This window comes from Corythoichthys intestinalis, chromosome 1, assembly GCF_030265065.1.
Source record: "Corythoichthys intestinalis isolate RoL2023-P3 chromosome 1, ASM3026506v1, whole genome shotgun sequence".
Classification (NCBI taxonomy): Eukaryota; Metazoa; Chordata; class Actinopteri; order Syngnathiformes; family Syngnathidae; genus Corythoichthys; species Corythoichthys intestinalis.
In genome coordinates this window covers 23431650-23451423 of record NC_080395.1, presented here as the reverse complement: position 1 = coordinate 23451423, position 19774 = coordinate 23431650, and the positions used below count along the sequence as shown (strand labels likewise).

The window sequence follows — 19774 nt, the reverse complement described above, 5'->3', positions numbered from 1 at the left end:
GAAAACCAGTTCAAGACATTTACGTTGAAAAACATCCTTTTAATAGGTCCGTGCCACACACTAGTGAAAAATAAAGCTCCTACAAAAGAATGATACTTTATTTAAGATAATGTGGAATAAAAGTAACTTCAAGTACTTTTGACTTGGTACAAAAAAATCTAGCTGCCTCCATCAGGCCACAACACACAGCAAGGTTCAACACAGTGGTTACAAATGGCCTTTAGGTCCTCTGGCAGATGGAGAGGAAATGCGTCGCGCTAGCGTCGCTCAATGCTTGTTCCTTTTTTTCTTGTTTCGACGGTGAGGAATGATGTCTGTGTCATTGTCCAACTTTGGAGGCCTTGTTGGATTGAAATCATAGTTTTAAAAAAAAAAAAAAAAAAAAAAAAAAAAACATGTCATAAAATCAAAAAACAATAATAACATCCCCTACATGCCCCTGTTGGAAGGGTAGGCACTACCAAGATTAAGGATACCACAGTGTTTGCAGAGGATATGTATATACTGTACAAACAATATTTATCATGTTTTCACGTTCACTAAAATAGAATGCTACAATCATTCTAAGGCATAAACAATATCTTAATATTCTTAAACCATTTGTACACATCGTTTCAAACAAGACAAAATATTGACATTAATAAACAGTATATACACATGAATCACCATTGTCTAACTGTCCCTCTGCTGTTCCTGTAAATAAACGCCGTTTTAGACAAATGAGTACAGTCCTTGGATGTCCAAAGCACTCAACAGTGTAAACAGTTTTTTTTTCTTGGCTTTGTTTGCTATTTGGGTGAAAAGAAAAAAAAAAATAGAACACAGACACATTCCTTTTTCGATTCAAAGCAGTTACGCCGAGTCTTCCTTTTCATAGAAAATGAAGTGGACCTTGATTCATAAATAATTATTACAAAATTAAATACATTCACTATAATACGATTAAATAACAAACAAAAAAAAATATTTACAGGTAGTGGAAAGTATTCTAGCGCAGACACATCAGTGAGGATTCATTCAGTGCAGTGTTCTGACACAGGGAGTGGTATTGCACTACAGTACTCCCATATCTCTGGGAGTCTTTGGGGTTTTGGATCCCTGTTGTAAGAAATCCAGCGCAGTTTGTGTAACAACTCAGGATTTCAAGGTGGCATCTATCTCTCCGGCTGGCAAAGCCACATTCTACCCCAAAGAATCGAATTAAAACCTGGTGCCCCGATATGATAAGTAGAATGGATTTATGAAGATGAGGAGAATGTTGTAGTAGTTTTTGTACTTTGAATTTAGTTTGTTTGTTTCAGAAGCTCAGTCCAACGCTTCTCAAAGAACTTCCTCATGTTGTGACCGGCTCGACCGATGTCAGAATTGTCCTCGTTGAACTTTTCGCAGTTGTCGAATACCAAATTCACGTCGATGATGAAAGTCTCCAAGTTTTGATACCTAAAATCAGGCAAATAGAATGTTAGGGATAATTACAAAACAAAGTAGAGGCAGAATTGAAATGCTGTTTGAATAGCTTACTGCATAAAGGTATGTTGTTAAATCATTTTATCAGCCCTTTCATGCACAACTCACATTACTAATATAGCGCAAGGGTCAGGGATCTCAAATATGTGGACATTGAAGGACATTATTTTGTGGCTTCTATTCATCCAGTTCTAGTATTAGTGTCGCATGCAAATAGTCTGCGATCGGCAGTTGAAAAGCATAAATTCAATTAATTGATTGAAGGATCCATTTTGAGAAAAGAAATATTAAAAATATTTTTTTAATGATTGAAAAGTTAAACAATTCCAAACTGAATAAAATTTGCTGCCACCCTCTCACTTCAAATGGATTGGACCTAGTTTACTGTTGATTGAAATTCACAACAGAAAGTGTTTTTGTGAATGGCTACGATTCCATTATAAATCGATTATTGATGAACCCCCCCCCCCAGCTATAAGCTGCTTTTAATGTTTCGTACATTAACGACAAAAGTTGTACAAAAATCCTCTCAGGCTTAAATAAACGACTATTTCAGTATCAAGTTAACAGTTCAAAACAGTAAATAAAATACTCAAGTCCCCATTCTGTATAAGCAGCTTTAAACTACATCCAATTAATTTAATGTTGTGAATTAACCATTTAAGTTCTTAAAATTGCTCCCGTTATTCCATAATTTCCCTTCAGTCTACTTTCGATATGTGAAAGTTTTAAAACTGTTTCGTCATTTAAAGACAGATTCAAGTCAAGATTTTGCCGATTTAGGAGTATTTTAGATAAAAAGTTAATTAGGTTCGCTCGGAAGGTTCGCTACGACAGCCTTCCAGGGAAGTCTACTGCTTCAAGATGGTGGCTGTTTACAGCAAGTCTGCCATTTCGCATCTAGTTTTCCATACATGTGCTGCTAACGCCGCCGAGTCTGTCATTTTGCATCTAGTTCTTTATACATGTGATATCTACCGTAGCATTAATGACAAGCATGATGTTTACTCTCGGCCCGTTCCTCATTGCGTCCCGGAGACCACGCTGACTTGTGTTTTAGTTCCACTTTACTTGGCATATTTCAATGATCGGAATTTGGATGTTTGAAAACCATGGCGGAATCGCGAATAATCTAAGAATCGAAAAGTTCGCACACCTCTAACCAATACAGATACTCGTGTCACCTATACTGCTGCCAGCAAACTCTTATGAAGGTAATGGAAACCTTAACATTTCAAGTTGGCAAAACTTAACATCTTAGAAATAGTTTTCCCCAAAATTTTGATCATTCAAGCTTCCTAGTCAGTTAACTCATTGGCTACCATTGACAGTGATAAAACGACCAATCCGTTTAAAGTGGGAGGGCTGTTGTTCATTCACTGCCACCCTTCCTTTTCAAATGGATGGACGTCTACTAGTGATAAACTCAATAATTGGGGACGCTCACATTTGGTTGGCTAAAACAGTAATAGCATTGAATTTAATGTTAGAATAATTTGTTGAGAAATGTTCCATTTCTGTTGAATGATGGCTATATTTACAGTAAAACAAGAAAGAAAACTCACTGGCTGCTCACGAGCTTCTCACGTATGGTGGAGAAATCCATGGGTTTTTTGATGACCTTTTTATAGCCAGGGACTGATTTGAGGTTGACTGGCGTGAGGAAAGGCCAGGCATCCTGATGTCGCTCCAGCTCAGCAAGGAGAACCCTGGTGGTTAAAAAGATGACCTATTAGAGGTGTCGTGAAACACGTATTTTCCGTGAACGGATCGAATCACTCGCTACTGTTCGCGACGAGAGTGATCCATGGATTGGTTTTAGCGGTTTTCGTGTGACGGCCGCATAGCGGCTGGAGGCGAGGCAAAGGCTGCTAATGCTACACAACCGCTAAACGCCACGGCATTTAAGCAGCCCTTTGAGGCAGAATCTGCCTGGGCTAAAGAAATTACACAAGCGCTTGGGATATTTATTGATGCATATTTGAGGCCATAGTCAATTTTACAAAACAAAGGGTTTAGACATATGATAAATGTGATTGAGCCAAGCTATCATATCCCGTCATGCAAACACTTCAGTGAGAAAATCGTGCCGTGTCTATATGAAAATAAAAATAAAAAATAAAAAATTGTGAACGAGTTATCCCTGATGCTTTGCGTTGCGGCCGCCACAGATGATGGCAAGACGTTCCCTCGCTGTGCCTGGTACTTCAGTGGTTAGTGAAAGAGATGTTTTCTACAGCAGGTCACAAATTAGCTGCAAACAGGTCAACGCTCTCTTCAGACTCTTTTTGAAAAATATATATTTTTTCTATTGGTATTCTTTGTTTGCACTCTTTTTAGATGTGGATATATTTTGCACTTGTGTTCTCCGTAGTTAACAATTGCACTTAAGTTGTTTTGCTATTCACAGTCCATGTTTGAAACATGAAGTCATGCGTTACCTTGCACTTGCTGTAATTTAAATGTCTTGGACATTTTGTGTTGAAAATTTAGTTCGACAAAATAGAGTTCCAAGAAATATCTAGTAGTTTATGTATTTATTTATTTTAATCTTTGGTCCGAAAAATGATCTGATTCGTGATCAAATCTGTACAGTTTTCTGAACCGTGACACCCCTACTGTCTGTTTCTTAGCATTGGGCTCCGCAGACTTTATGAAGGCAAAGTTATGTGGCTGTTTTACATACAAGAAAAGTTATTTATATTGATGACAAGAACTGAAGTTTGTTAAAAACTTCATTCAGTAAAAGAAGCAATAACCATAAAACAAAAAACAAAAAAATCAAAAGACTAGGTTCGTAAACTTGAACAAGGAGTAGTAGTAGTAGTAGTAAGATTGTAGTAAAGAGTCCATACCTGCATAAACCCAAATCCCTGTTGTTGTCTCGAGCAGTCTTGGCTTTTTTGACACAAGCAGGACTCTCCTGATTGGATCCTGGTGTAGCACTGGAGAAGTCCTCGCTTTTCTTATTCCGGGCGTTGTCTTTTGAGCTTTTCTTGGGCGTGCTGCCAGCACTGGGCGGGTCGTCTTCAGACATGTCGCCGTTCCCGGCATGCTTGCCGTTCTTCTTGGCATCGCCGCCTTTCTTGCTAGTGCCCACAGTGGATGCTACTGGTTTGCATGGAGGTTTCTTGCTTTTGGGAGTGGGTCCACTTGCCTTTAAAAAGTAGATAGCAAAAAAAAACAATTAAGGATTAGATAAATTTGAATTGAGATATTTGCAAATGATGGCAACCACCTTAGTTATGCAAGCCGGGCAGTACCAGTCTCCCTCTGGGATGCTGGTGATTTTGGGTTTGTGACAGTAAGTGTGGCAACCTTTGTCACAGCCGTCACATAATAGCAGGAGGTCCTCATTGTCCCCCTTTCTGCATATCTGACAGTACTGAAGAACAAGTGCAGCCGTTAAAACCGCACTTCCTGGATCACTTTAAACTCTCTGTCATCTGTCATTGCTGTACTTACCACTTTCATGATAGAGCGCTCCCAAGCGATGGACTTCTGGAGCTGCTGAATACACATTGCCAGCTGCGCAGCACTGCGTACTTCCGTCAAGGCCTTCCGCCACACTTTCATTCCATGGGCCACCTCCTCTTCACCACTGTTAGCAGATTAGAAGCAACAGTAGCAATGAAAATCCACACACAGAAGGGCACGGATGCTTTAAATGACAGGTGTCAAACTCAGGCCTGGCTCGCCACATTATTTTGTGCGGGCCCCGAAAGTAAACCAAGTGCGGCGACCTCGTGTTTATCACAAACATAAAATTATAATACAATTTCTGTACTCCTAAATGAAAGATTGAGGAATACAGAAATCACAGTATCTATACCACCCAACACCGGACACTAAGACGCTACTTTTCCCCTCCGGTTTCAACCCTGGGGGTTAAAATCCAGCAGTTTATTTGTGGTCTTTTACAGGTGAATGTGCTGCATGTGATTTGGTGTGATTAAGCCATAATACAATGTGGACACCTGCGGTTTATAGTCAAGTGAGACTTCTTTATGAATGAATAAAATTTCTACAAAAATAGTTTTTTTTCCCCTTTTTATTTCTTAGTGGGGGAAAAAAACTGAATATGATTTTTCTTGTTTATATGAATAACACATTTTTAAATACAAATTTAATCATGAATTTATATTTTATTTTAAAAAGTACATAGAAAAGATGGGGAAAAAATTTTTCATGTCAACAATGTCTAAATTATTTCGCGACTATCAATTCATCTAGGGCTGTCAAATTTATCGCGTTAACGGGCGGTAATTTTTTAATTAATCACGTTAAAATATTTGACACAATTGCACGGAATGACCCGTTCATGCGTTGCCTCAAAGAGTTTACAACTACGCCGTTTTAGCACATTGAGAGCGAAAAGGCAGAAAAATGCGAGTGGACACAGGCGTTCATTGGACCGCGCCTTTAATTGGCTTAAGCTTTGGCAGCCACTACTGACAGTCATGGTTACCCAACTTCCCACCATGCATTTGGGCGGAGCAGGAGACGATCTTTTTCTTAACACGCCTAATTGAACAAAATGCAGAACATACTGTATACCATTTGCAGACACCACTGACAGTCATGGTTGCCCAACTTCCCATCATGCATTTGGGCGGGACAGGAGACACTCCTTTTCTTAACACGCCTAATGAAATACAACGTAGAACATACTGTGTACCATTTGCAGCCACCACTGACAGTCATGGTTGCCCAACTTCCCATCATGCATGTGGGCGGAACAGTTAAGTCGCTACAGTATTATTTAGTGAAAGCACATCAAAAATAATATTCCTATCTCTCAGAAAATAATGTTCACAAAAAGAAAAGCGCTCAATGCAAAGAGAACTGGCATTCCCAATCAAAATGGCTATGCAAAATACACATAAAACTTATTCAAACTTTGCCTTGGCCAGATCTCTAATTTGAAACTCGTCATTCACACCTTGTGGTGTATTTCAATCACTACCATACGTAGTTAAAGACATTGTGGAAGAACGGCAGGGAGCCCGATGTGACGTCACCGCTCGCGACGAGCTATTAGTTTATGTTTTGATTGAAAATTTTACAAATTTTATTGAAACGAAAACATTAAGAGGGGTTTTAATATAAAATTACTATAACTTGTACTCAAATTTATCTTTTAAGAACTACAAGTCTTTCTATCGGTGGATCCCTTTAACAGAAAGAATGTTAATAATGTTAATGCCATCTTGTGGATTTATTGTTATAATAAACAAATATAGTACTTATGTACAGTATGTTGAATGTTTTTGTCCGTCTTGTGTCTTATCTTTCCATTCCAACAATAATTTACAGAAAAATATAGCAAATTTTAGAGATGGTTTGAATGCGATTAATTACGATTAATTAATTTCTAAGCTGTGATTAACTCGATTAAAAATTTTAATTGTTTGACAGCCCTAGTGTTAATCCATTAGACATCGATTAATGCATTGGCTGCCACTGACAGCAATAGATGAGCCAGAGTTGCTCTAAAAATGAGCAGTTTTTGATATTGACACATTACTAAACTAACACAAACTAAAGGAAAAAGATCAACGACCCTCCTACTGTTTTCACAGCTTTGACGCTTTTAATAAATTAACTTATTGTCTCCCTCGACTGCAATAGAATGCCTGCGATAGACGTCCAATCCATTTGCTCGAACAATCGTTGCCAGTCAAAATGTATTTAAAGTAGGGCTGTCAAACGATTAAAATTTTTAATCGAGTTGATCGCAGCTTAAATATTAATTAATCGTAATTAATCGCAATCCAAACCACCAATAAAATATGCCATATTTTTCTGTAAATTATTGTTGGAATGGAAAGATAAGACACAAGACGGATATATACATTCAACATACTGTACATAAGTACTGTTTTTGTTTAGTATAACAATAAATCAACAAGATGGCATTAACATTCTGTTAAAGCGATCCATGGATAGAAAGACTTTAGTTCTTAAAAGATAAATGTTTGTACAAGTTATAGAAATTTTATATTATAACCCCTCTTAATGTTTTTGTTTTAATAAAGTTTGTAAAATTTTCAATAAGAAACCAAACTAGTAGCTCCCCATTGTTGATGTCAATAATTACACAATGCTCATGCTTAAACCCATAAAATCAGTCGCACCCAAGCGCCAGCAGAGGGCGACAAAAACACAAGTAACAAGTTGAAATGACCCTGTGCTGTCATTTTAATCTGTTTTAGCGGGGTATGTGCGTTAAAAGCGTCAAATATTTTAACATGAATAATCTTTTAAAAAATTAATTACCACCCATTAACGTGATAATTTTGACAGCCCTAATTTAAAGTCTATCGCCATCAATGGCACTGAAACTATCATTTCATGTTAAAATGGATCTGACATCTACAGCTGTCAATAGCAGTGACTGAGTTAATCCCGGGAGACATAATGGCCCTCCAAATTAAACAATAACTACGATACGGCCAGTAAAAAAGATGAGTTTGACACCCCTGCTTTACATAGTATGCATTAGTTCATCGAGGGACCAACAAGACAGCAGAGCTCCAGCTGGACAGGCATTGGTGTTTTGCAAGTGAGCAACACTGGGAAGCGGTTACACTGACTTTCACGTAAAAAGGATAGTCATGCAGTAAAGTGTTGACGAGTAAAACCTGCACAAGTGTATGCGGGAGAGTAGTAGACCAAAGCCATAGTTACTGATGCACTACCCCATGCAGATGACTGTAGAAAATAGGAAACAACCACACCCCCTCGGGGAAAAAAATGCAGAAAATTAATGGAGGGGAAATAAAAAGTGACAAGCCACCATAAAAATCCAAGACTGAGAGGGCTGTAGGGGACATCATTCGGGATTATCTCTCACATACACTACTGAAAAGCTCTCATACATACTACATGTGGATTTTAGTATGGGTGAGAGGATTTCAGAAATCAATAGTGCGCAAGGGAGCAATTCAGCAATTCAGTCTATATGGGAGAGGTAATCCCAACAGACGTCACCGACGCCCCTCATCCAAGACCCTGACTCGACTCATACTTGACAGCACACACAGACAGAGAGGGTCTTAACGTGAGAGCGGTGGAGCTTTCGGTTGGAGAGATGACCTACCCTTCCCTGTCAGCACTAGTGGATGGTGCGGGGGCAGGGACAGTGACCGTACCCACATTATCCAGCCTGATCTGAATGGTGGTACCTAAGGGGCTCCTCAGGTACCTTCTCTCGATGTTGCGCTCCAGATTAGCCAGACGGGTCACTGCTATGTCCAGAGGGTTGTCTGGGTGACGCATCACCCCACCCTTCTCCCCCCGCTCCTCGTGATGATCCTTGTCGCCCCCGTTAGACGATGAGGACGAAGGGCCCGATCTGGTGGGGGGCTTGTGCTCGTAATACACCAGATCTTCCCTCTCCGATTGAGGATCCGGATGGGTCCAGCCCTGCAGAGGAATTGAGATGGTAATTTGAAAAATGCCCACGAACATACATTTAATTAGGATCTCCATTCAATACCTTGACCTGCAAGCTGGCAGCAGAAACCTTCCTCTCGAGCTCCTCCACCTGCTGAAGCACAGCGATGTCCATCTCCATGGCCTGCTCTTCCACACACCAGCCTCGTACAGACTCCACGCTGACTTGGCTCTCCTCCAGCTCCCGAAGCTCGATCATGGCCACTACATTGTGAATTATAATTAGTGTGACATCCAACATAAAAATGTGCTAACGATAAAGACGTCGGGGCCGAATTCATAAATTTTGGGTGATCAGTCTATAGGTAAAGATAACAATCATGTCTACAGTCAATGAGCCAGATTAGCCCGATAGCATTTGGTCGTAGACATTCGTGGTCATTATTATGGGCATTTAAGTGCACTTGTTGGGTAATTTCACACTTTCACGACCCAAACATATTGTTTACGAATGTAATGTCTGCCGCTCTTTGCTACGTTAATGTGGGAAGGAGTAAAATTTTTAGAAGCGTTCCATATAATCACTGTGTAGTAATTGTTGTGGGGACCTGAGATCAGTGGCGCCACCATGGGGTGGCCACCGCTTGCCAGTATATCTTTAGATTGTTGCAGCATCAGTTATGCATTTCATCCCAAACGTACAGCCAGGACTATGGACTATGCACATTAAATCATTAGTAACATCAAATATTACACAATACACCAAAGTAAATACGTACCCGTGTCCTTAAGTCTTTCTGATAGTTTCCCCCTGACCTTTTTACTGCAATAATATAATGAAAACCTGAAATTATGGCTTTTAGTTTTGGTGTGACACTCCAAGATTTTAAGTGGCCCCATTCGGCCAGCCCTATGAAAAACTTCTGGAGGCGCCACTGCCTGAGATGGCCCTAATTAATCAGTCTTTTCATTGTGAATGAATTCATCATTTATTATCTGTTTAGTGAAACCTCACATTTATTTTTACATTCAAACCGTTCCTGCATTACAGGTTATTCAATAATCAATTTTGTTACACTATGTGAGTTTTGCTTCGCAAATACTGCTGCATTTTAAATTTTGGTATAGGAAATTAGAATTTGTTAGTTTGGAAAGAAAAGTTTCCATGTTTCTTAATGTTTTTTCTATTAGCAGTTAACACAAAACAGTTGTTTCGCAGGTGAAGTTCAGTGTTTTAAAAGAAAACATTGCAATGTTAAAGGTGCATGCTATTTACGGAAAACAAATAATGATAAGCAAAAATCAAGGTCAGCAGATCAGGCTTTTCAAAACCCCAAGTTAAAGGTTTTGCCACTGTTAGATTTGCGGCTAGGTTTATGTACAGCTACCTTGGTTAAAAAAAACACGCAGGAAGTCGATTTAGCTTTTGTGGAGGTTGGTAGCTGCTCCCCCAGCTGCTGTGATAGCAACCGTATTTATTCAGGGGCAAACAATAGGATGGGAGGGGTCAGGAAAGCAACATAGAACAGAATACGGAGACTACATGGGGGCCACATGGCCAAGGACAAAGGAAAGGCTGACTAAACAGAAGTTATCCTATCAGGTGACTAACTATAAGGAAAGCGTAAATGTTAACTGTATTCACAACAATTCCAACAGCCACACTTACCATCCTTGTGTTTAACGCAGACTTGGGGGATGATCTCGATGTATTTTTGCACCTGCCTTTGGAGGCCTTTCTCCCTGATACCTCGACTGTGAAGGGCGACGACTAGCGCTCGAAGCTCCTCGATGTCGGATATACGCCACCAACCGGTCAACATGTCTGAAGATATCGACATATATAAGCAAGTCAAGACAAATTGACGTTTGTGTTTCAGGGCCATTCATGGCCTTAGACGTTCAATCCATTTTGATTGGGAGGACTCACAGTCAAAATGGATTGGATGTTGAGCGCCCTCGATGGCGGCCAATGAGCTCAATGAATCCCTTAAAACGATTTACCAAATTTTCACAACCATAAGGCGACCTAAAGAAAAATGTCTCCAAAATCGACAGTGCGCATTGTGTGGACTGTGTACCAAAATATGTCTGAGGAATTTTTGAAAAGGCGGACATAAGTGAGAGCTGCATGAGAACCTTAAAGGGACTAGGTTGAGTGTGATAGGGGGCGTGCCACCAGTAGTTGTAATGTTCAAGTGTGTGTGTTAGGCTAAACAACATTGGTTTGGCTAGAACCGTCGAAAATGGCATCTACTACGAAGAGACGCTTCCGAAGCTCAGTTCAAACTCAAGGCTATCACCTACGCGAAGCAAGAAGAAACTGAGGAAGACGCTGCCTTAAGAAAAGTCCCCCACCGGAGTCATCATGAAGGCCAATCAACAGGGTTGGACGGACGAGAAGATGAGAGAGTGGCTGAGGGAAGTGTACGTCAAGCGACCGGATGGTTTTTTTTTTCCACGCGTCACCCTCCCTGTTGATCTGTAACTCCATGCGCGCCCATTTCACACCCGCTAAGAAAAACCAAATGCATCTGACGAACTCGGAACTTCCCATCATTCCGGGAGGCTTGACGAAGGAACCCCAACCTCTGGACATCCGTATAAACGGGGCATTCAAACTCAAGTTGGAAGCGGTGTAGGAGCAATGGATGACGAATGGCGAACACAGCTTTACGAAGACTGGGAGGCAGCGCCTGGCGAGTTACGCCACAATTAGCAAATGGATTGTGGATGCTTGGGCTAAGGCACAGGTGTCAAACCGGTCCTCAAACGGCCGCAGTGGGTGCTGGATTTCATTCCAACCAAACCAGATGAATACCTTTTCACCAATCTGGTGTTTTACAAGCATAATCAGTTGATTTCAGTCAGGTGCTGCTTATTTTAGCAGAAACCTCATTGGTTGAACTGTCTGTGCTGGATCTGTTTGAACAAAGACCAGGTCCCCCACTGTGGTCCTTTGTGGAATCGGTTTGACACCACTGGGCTAAGGTGTCTGCTTGCACTGTTGTTCATGCTTTCGCCAAAGCCGGCATCATTTCTGAGGAAGAGGAGGAGACGCACGGCAAGGAGACTGCCCCCAAAAATGAAGAGAGGGAATCTTCCGTGTTTGATGGGGACATAGCCCAGCTGTTCAATTGGGATACAGATGATGAGGACTTTGATGGATTGGTTAAGATTGATATAAACACTTTGTTAAATTCGTTAATAGTACAATTGAACTAGTTTTGCTGCTACCGCCATAAATAATTTTTTTTTAAAAGGCTAGCGGCATACTAGCGTATGCTTTTTATGCACCCAGTAATGCGGTGCGTACGTGCTAAATACTAAATTATAAAAATGAGCCTGCGTCTTTCAATACGGTGCACCCTGTGGTCGCGAAAATACGGCAGTCCTATTTCTCCCATTACAAAACAATCTCGAGTTTAGCTACAGATTTTCCGATACAGGCAAATTCTTACCTTCTGGGATAGGCCGGGGTGTGTGGTGATCCAGAGACTTGGGGATTTCCATGGCAGGAGGAGAGGGCACGAATGAATTCTTCTCAATGCGTGGCACAGGCGACTCACTTTTACTAGACACGCTTGCCGCAGTGTTGCCCTCCACCGAGTGAGCCAGCATAGGGCTGGGGCTGCTGCACAAAGGCAAGCTGGGACTTATCATGCCACTCGACCAGCTCCCCAAAGACACTCCGAGTAACGAAACGCCCGACTTTGCCTGTAGACACAATAAACAAGGATGACTTGAAGTTGCGTCTCTTGAGAATTCAATTGAAATTGGTTGACTTGATATGTCAAGTTCTGCCATTATTTATTATTATTTAAGTTTATTCAAACTTTTGTTTGTTATTCTTATTTCTGCATTTCAAGATCAATCCATTGCTTGTCTCAGTTTTGATCAAATGTCCCCAAAAACTGACTTAAGATGCATTTCATGAATGGTACATTATCCAAAAATACAGTAAATACTGAGTTTCCAGTTACAACTATAGTTGCTTTTAAAATGAATAAATTTTACATAAACCACATAGTAACTATGACATATTACAACTTACAAGACTCAAACTAAAGAAACAAAAAATTCCTAATTTTCAAACTGTTTCACCCCTTGATGCCTGAATTCAGTCAACAAATATAGTACTTTAAAAATATTGGGGAATATATAAGTACACAAAAATTGTGACAAAAACATGAAAATATGAAAAATTAAAAAATTAAAATGGGGAAATACTATGTAAACCATCAAAATATTTTTGATGATTTAAATACATTAAAATTAATTAAAAAAAAAAAAAAGTTAATAAATTCTCCTTTTTATTTGAGGAAAACAAGTACATAATAGCAATAATAAAAAATAGAATTAAATTGAAAAATTAAAAATGGAAATTCCTAAATTAAAAAAAAAAATCATAGAAACCATATAATATTGATATTTTTAATGTACAAAAAATAAATTGAGGATTTTTTTTTTCATTTTTAAATATCAGCTTTTTATCATATACTTTTTAAATATTTGCTTTGATTTATTTTTTAAAAATCTTATGACCCATGACTCAAATTTTTAGCTCAATTTTTATATTCATTTTTCTATATTTAGTACCGTATGTTTTTTTATTAATATTTTTTATATACTTTTGTATTCCTCCAACGCTTATAATATTTTTTCGTTAAATGTAAATTTAGCCAGTCAAAATGGATTGGATGTCTATCGCCGTCAATGGCAATGAATGAGTTAAGATTGCTATTAACCATTATTTGGCTCACCTGCAGTGCCGAGAGAGGGTAATTGAGAAGGCTCGCCGGGTGGTGTGGACTGACCGAGGCAGACGCCGCCGAAGGTGTGAGAGGAAGGGCAGGTGACGCCGGAGGAGATCTGGGTTTGCTAGGTGTGGAAGACGCCTGGGGTGTTGCATCCAGCGCCCCCGGTGGGGTTGTAGTTAGCGATGAGAGGTCGCAAGGGTTGCGAGGGAGCAGGCTGAACCAGTGCCCGCTCCTCTCGGTCAGAACCCGAAGCAGCTGGTCGTTGGGCTGGAGGGACAATTGTTGCGAAGGAGTTGGAGAAGAAGAAGGAGGAGTGTCCCCCGGGCTTTCACGCGAGGGTGGCGGGCAGACCGGGCCGGGGATATTTGAAGCGTTGTGACCGATAATCACAGCAGTTTTGGCCACCGCCTGCTCGGTGGTATTGCGATGGGGCGAATAGGACGTGGCGTTACTTGTGGCAACGGGAGAACACGTGCGGTTGCCATTCTGTTCGGCGTGAGGACTCTCCTGGTTCTCAATTTTCAACGATTCTCTGGGAAGGTTGGAACAATGTTGGTAAAAGTGAGTCGGCGAGTCCTTCCTTTCCTCATGCTCGTTCTCTTCTTCCTTCTGTTGTTCCAAGCCATGTGGGAGGACAGAAAGTGAGGCGGGCTTGTCCTTCTCCAGTTCAATCTCCTGAGGTTCCTCTTTGACCTTGACTTCCTCAGCTGCTCTTTGCCGCCGCTGTCGCTCCTCCTCCAGTTCCTCTGGACCTGCATGCAAATAAAATTATCATTTCCAATTTACAACTCATTCACTGTCATTTACAGTGGTAGACAATCAAATCTAATTAAACTGGCATATATTTTACTGCCATTGACGGTGTTAGACGTCCAGTCCAATTTAGCTGGGGGGCTGGCAGAGATCGAAAATCCGATCTGACCTCCCAGTCAAAATGGCTTGGACATTTAGCACCGTCTGAAAGATGAGCATTCATAGCCAGCTTTCCCGGTTTAAATGAATTTGACGTCTATCACCACGAATGGCACGCACTGAGGAAAAAAAAAACTGCTATACTTAGGGCTGTATTTGTGTTCTTACTGATTTTAATTTAGTTTTTCTTAATATTGTAAATAATTGTGAATATTTATGTCTTTAATAATCAAACATAGTCACTAGCCCTGTAAAAGGTCAATGGTCTTAAGTGTGAACTTTTGAATAGAATAGCGGTCTACTGTATCGACCACCTTCTCAGTTGTGCTGCATGAAAAGGTAGCCCAATTGAAAAAATAAAAAAAGATCAACTATGTCTTTTAGTCAACTTTTATTCAAGCACCAATAAAAGATGAACACAATATTGTAGAAGCAAAAAACAGGTCAAAATTGACCACAACCAATCAGAATTCCAGTAGTATAACTTGACACAATGCTATCAAACTACCACAGTTTCCTAATGGTTGTTGTGTTAGTACCTTCTCCACTCTCCATGGCTTCAATGAAGACACCTCCACAGTGGGGCAGAACCCAGTATCGACGGCGATAACGATCTTGGCCATACATCATCGAGCGCAGTGAATGGGATATTTCAAATAGCTTTCTTCTAGTTTGGTGGTGTTGCTGCAATTGGACAGTAAGGAAAAACTGAGTGTCAAGTTCAAGGTGAACCAACTAGAGGTGCAACCATTAATCGAATAATCGACAACTAATCGATTAGCAAATTAATCAACTATTTTGATAACCGATTAATCGTTTAGAACCTTCTTCAACTTAATTCTTGAAATTATAACTTATAATTTCTCAGTTGTAAATATTATCAGATTTCTTCCATGAACAAAAACCTGCTTTTACTTTGGGGAAAAACTATTCGCATTTTTGCCAATTGTCGGACATCTTTTGGGTCTACACCAGCTTCTTAATAAGGCTGCAACAACTAATCGATTAATAAATTAGTTGCCAAAGGATTTCATAATCGATACATTTGAAGGATGCAGTCATCCATTTTGTCATTGCTACTTAGAGAATGCCGAAAACAACTTGTAGGTCAATTGTGAAGGTAATTGAAAGTGATGTTCATCAGAGTAATCGTTTAATTAATCGTCCGATTAATCGATTGCAGCCCTAGAACCACCCAAATATACCATAGTTTTCGTGCTATAGGTCACAGTTTTTGGTTGTTTTTTTTTTGTCAGGAGTGCAACTTTACTCTGAACGACTTATAAGTGAAATAATTAAAGGGATGACCCGACTGAAATGACAAGCTGGTTCTATATTGTGATGCTCATGATCATTGTAAGTAGCTGAACAGGCTTACATTCACTTCCAAAAACAATGAAACAATGACAAATAATGCCTAGTCATAAACTTCGATGTCATGCAAAGTCACGGTGTCATAACAAAACTGAAATTATCACATAACAACAAGCTAAATAGCATAACGTGAAGGTTTTGAAACAACTAGAACAGTAATTGAAGAAATAATTAACAACGAACATGAACTTTGAAGGATATTTCCATTCCTAGAGCCACAATGCATTCCGAGAGGCTTGAGACTTTTCCTACTGGTCTGTTCTGCGCACAAAGGTTGACGGGGCAGTTTGTCAAGGCACCATTACTGAGAGTAGTCATGTTCCCTAATGAGCTTCCTGTGTGCTACATTCAATATAGTGAGCTGTTACTTAAAGAGAAAGTTCAGAATTTTTGACATTAGGCTTTATCTTTGAGTTAGCGGGGGTTTAATTAGTCGGTGGAGTAAAATTCAACGAATTCCGTGCAGTTATTTATTTATTAATTTCACTGCGTAGCCAAGCAAGGAATGAGCCTGTCCTAGCATGGCAATAAAAAACAACAACATATGAACGCATGAAAATCACCGATGACCCATGCAATCAATACTGTTGGCTATGTTTTCACCTTGTTATTCATAGGGTATTTGTGGAAACTCTGGCTTCCCCCATTTCTTCTGTTTCCACAGCCTCTAAATGTACGTTTCACTATATTGCAGTTCTTCAGTCAAGACTCTGTAGACAGATTTCCCACTTGCATGGAATGCAGCATCAGAGTTTTCCAACCACCGACTAGGATAAATATCATTGGAACGCCACTTGAACTGGGGCGCCCTAGTCGCAAACTCAGGAAAAAAAAATACCCCAACTTCACAAGTTGCTTCAATCAGACATTACAAGACAAAATGTGCTGCCCTTTCGAAAAGCAGACCGTCAATAGTAAAACTAAAGAAGGCAGCTTAAAGGGTGGTCTATTTACCTTATACATTGTTTTTCCGCCACTATTTGATCGCTTACAAGAAGCCATGTTTGCTGGAGGAACATGTGTTTTGACGGCTAAAATAAAAAACATTTAGAACACTTTGATGTCGCAACTGGTACCATCCGAGTAGGATTAAGTCCGACTTCCCACCTTCCTCGAATGCAGCATGAGCACGAGTGGCTTAAGCACTCCTCTCTTTTGTGGTCGCATTACGCATGTAAAAAATATAGTCCCGCAGAAATAAATGAATTACAGCATTTTGGTGTGACATTGTTTTGGCCGCATGTCAATTTTGACCAACGATCTGCATTTGGACTTTATTTGACTATGTTAGATGTGTTCATATCGTTTTTTTATTGGCATGCTAGGAAGGGACCATTGACTTGTGCTAGCTTAGCCTACTCCAGAGCCCTGAATTTAATAAATAATTAACAAACTGCATGAAATTTGTTGAAATACCTTCAACGATTATTTTAACCCCCGCTAACTGGAAGATTAAGTAATTCTAATGTCAGAAATTCTCAACTTCCGTTTTTAGAGTTGTGCAGTGTATTACACTCAAGAGCAGCCGCTGAGTGTCTTTTTGATTTGTCCGCCACATCACGTGCCACATTATTATTAGCGTCCCTCAAAATGACGTTTTTTTAGTTGTATTTCCCATAAAAATGCGACATACTCTATGGTGCAACTTATATACGTTTTTTTTTTTTTTTTTTCACGTTATTGTGCATTTTTTTGGGCCTGTGCGACTTATAGCCGTCAAAGATTGGTAATAAATATATATCTTTAAGCAGCATACCTTAGCTAACTTCTCTATCTGCTTTTCTAGCTCCTCCAAACTTGTTGCCTGGTCAACTTCATCCTGGCAAAACAGGGAAACACCAGTGTTACTCTCATAAGTCAAAAATATTAGTAAACTTAAAATCTGTTCTCTACCTCATCATACGTTTCCACTTTTTTAACCTTCTTCAGATCATCTTCATCCTCGTCTTCGTCCTCGTCGGCTGGATCATCGCTGTCATCGTCGTCCTCGTCATCCTCGTCACTGTCGCCGCCAAGTTTTCTTTTGCGCTTGACGGCCGAAGACGGTGTACCGACAGACTGGTTCTCCTCCACGCCCACACTGGCTTCCCGTTTTCCAGTGCGTTTGGCGTAAATGGTCCTCAATCTGGATTTGAAAAGTTGGTTTAAGGTTAGAATGTTTTACGGTTTAAAAAAACAAGTCTGTATTCTAACTTACTTCTTGAGTTTTCCTTCCATGATAATTTTATCTTTTCTCATGTTGGCCATTTGATCCAGGTTTTTATCAATTTCGCTGGAAAAGAAGAGCAGTAGTGTGAGATTCTTTCACTGCCATTGACAGTGATAGACATCTTTCTTTTTCCTTGTCAACTCAAAGGCTGTCATTGACGGCGCTAGACGTCCAATTCATTTCGACAAGGAGGGGCGAATTGTCAAAATGGATTGGGCGTTTAGTGACATCAATGGCGCTGAAACATGAGCATAAACGGTTTCTTTTTTACACTTTCTTAACGAGGAAAACATTAAATAATCCTTTATTCATTTATTTTAATGTAATTCTAATTTGATGTCATGTCCACATAAGTGGAAACCAGGTCTTTATTAAGTTTATGGTGGTTAATGAAGTTTTGTATGTTTTTTTTTCTTCCTTAGGGCATTCATACAAAGTGTTGTCTGTACCTTTTAAAGTAATTTTCCATTTAATAAATGAATTTGGCACTCAGATCTCACCGTCTTTTACCATCATCCAAACGTTGCATCACGGAACACTTACTTTTTTTGTCATCAATTCGGAGTGTCGTGTCACAACCTTAATTGATGATCATGCCTAGCTTTCTAGTGTTGCGCTAGCTAGTACATGTTGGCAGAATGACAGAAGGTTCACACGGCAATAACAGAAGAGAAAGCCTACAGAGAACACGCTAGCCAAATGCAAAAATCAGAAGCTCATTCTGGGTGTGTAGTTGTTGTTGCTATTGTGGTATTCCATAGTTCCTTTAAGTATGTGTCTTACCTGATTACCACTTTACTGCAAGCTAGCTCATTGGAAAGGAATCCCAAAATGGAGGCCTTCTGGGAAGGCGTGTGGGCTTGGAAAGCCTTGGTCTTCAGACTGAGGGCCAGAGGGGCCAGATCGCTATTGGCACAGTGGGCCCCCATGTACATCTGGAGCACCTCAGACACATTATCCCTGTTAATGCCCACGTTGGTCAGATGGTCTCCCAGCATGGTCTTTGTCTACAACCGAAGCAGAACATACAGTTGTGGATTTGTAAGTAGGGTTCTAAAATTCAGGGTTGGTTATTTTATATTACCTTATGTCCAGGAGGCAAACCAGGATCACAGACTGCCAAAGAGAGCAGTTTGACCAGAAGATCTTGGACCTGACCCATGCTGTCACCCACATTTAGCAAGCCTTCCTGTAGCATACCCAGCGTTGGCACGTCGGCATTCAAGTCCAGGCCCAAAACCTTTCCGAAGCCTCGCAAGAATTGCATTAGCATCAGGCAGTCCGACACTGCGCGGCCTGGAAGGATCAGCCCTGGGATTCTGGAGAACTCAGGGAGAGCCTGAATACAATAGTGGTTGTAATGGCACATGTAGTACCTTTATTAGCCACTTGATGGCATGGCAATAAAAATAATCACTATTCCATGAGTCAACACGATAATGACATCAATAAATGCTGCCTGCTTTTTTTTGACAAGAATATACTTCCAAGTACCTTCTGATCGGAGAGGCACATATCTTCATTTGGCTTCTTGAGTTCTCTTGCAATCTCCAGCTCAAGTCTGCGTTGCTCCAACTTGCGCTCTTTGTTCAGACGCTTCTCGTCCCGTTTTTCCTGCCGTAAGCGCTCGCGCTCCTGGGGAGTCCCGAGTTTT

The 19774-nt window shown here is 40.3% G+C and overlaps 1 protein-coding gene across 11 annotated transcripts in view; it reads right to left on the bottom strand.

Moving 5' to 3' along the window:
• Positions 1-376: 376 nt before the first annotated feature.
• baz2ba (bromodomain adjacent to zinc finger domain, 2Ba) overlaps positions 377-19774 on the bottom strand; it is a 163318-nt gene continuing 143920 nt past the window's right edge. For 7 of the 11 annotated variants that reach the window (XM_057836825.1, XM_057836814.1, XM_057836833.1 and 4 more), the window contains 17 exons: positions 19615-19755; positions 19205-19459; positions 18904-19127; positions 18109-18183; positions 17805-18036; positions 17668-17730; positions 15077-15221; positions 13629-14377; positions 12327-12582; positions 10535-10690; positions 8969-9129; positions 8570-8895; positions 4933-5068; positions 4706-4852; positions 4323-4624; positions 3033-3176; positions 377-1440 (listed from right to left, as the gene is read on the bottom strand). In XM_057836825.1, coding sequence (XP_057692808.1) covers positions 1284-1440; positions 3033-3176; positions 4323-4624; positions 4706-4852; positions 4933-5068; positions 8570-8895; positions 8969-9129; positions 10535-10690; positions 12327-12582; positions 13629-14377; positions 15077-15221; positions 17668-17730; positions 17805-18036; positions 18109-18183; positions 18904-19127; positions 19205-19459; positions 19615-19755 — 3669 coding nt within the window. In that variant the 3' untranslated portion in view covers positions 377-1283. The remainder of the gene's footprint in view (positions 1441-3032; positions 3177-4322; positions 4625-4705; positions 4853-4932; positions 5069-8569; positions 8896-8968; positions 9130-10534; positions 10691-12326; positions 12583-13628; positions 14378-15076; positions 15222-17667; positions 17731-17804; positions 18037-18108; positions 18184-18903; positions 19128-19204; positions 19460-19614; positions 19756-19774) is intronic. The other 4 variants (XM_057836869.1, XM_057836885.1, XM_057836894.1 and 1 more) reach the window with 1 other exon arrangement.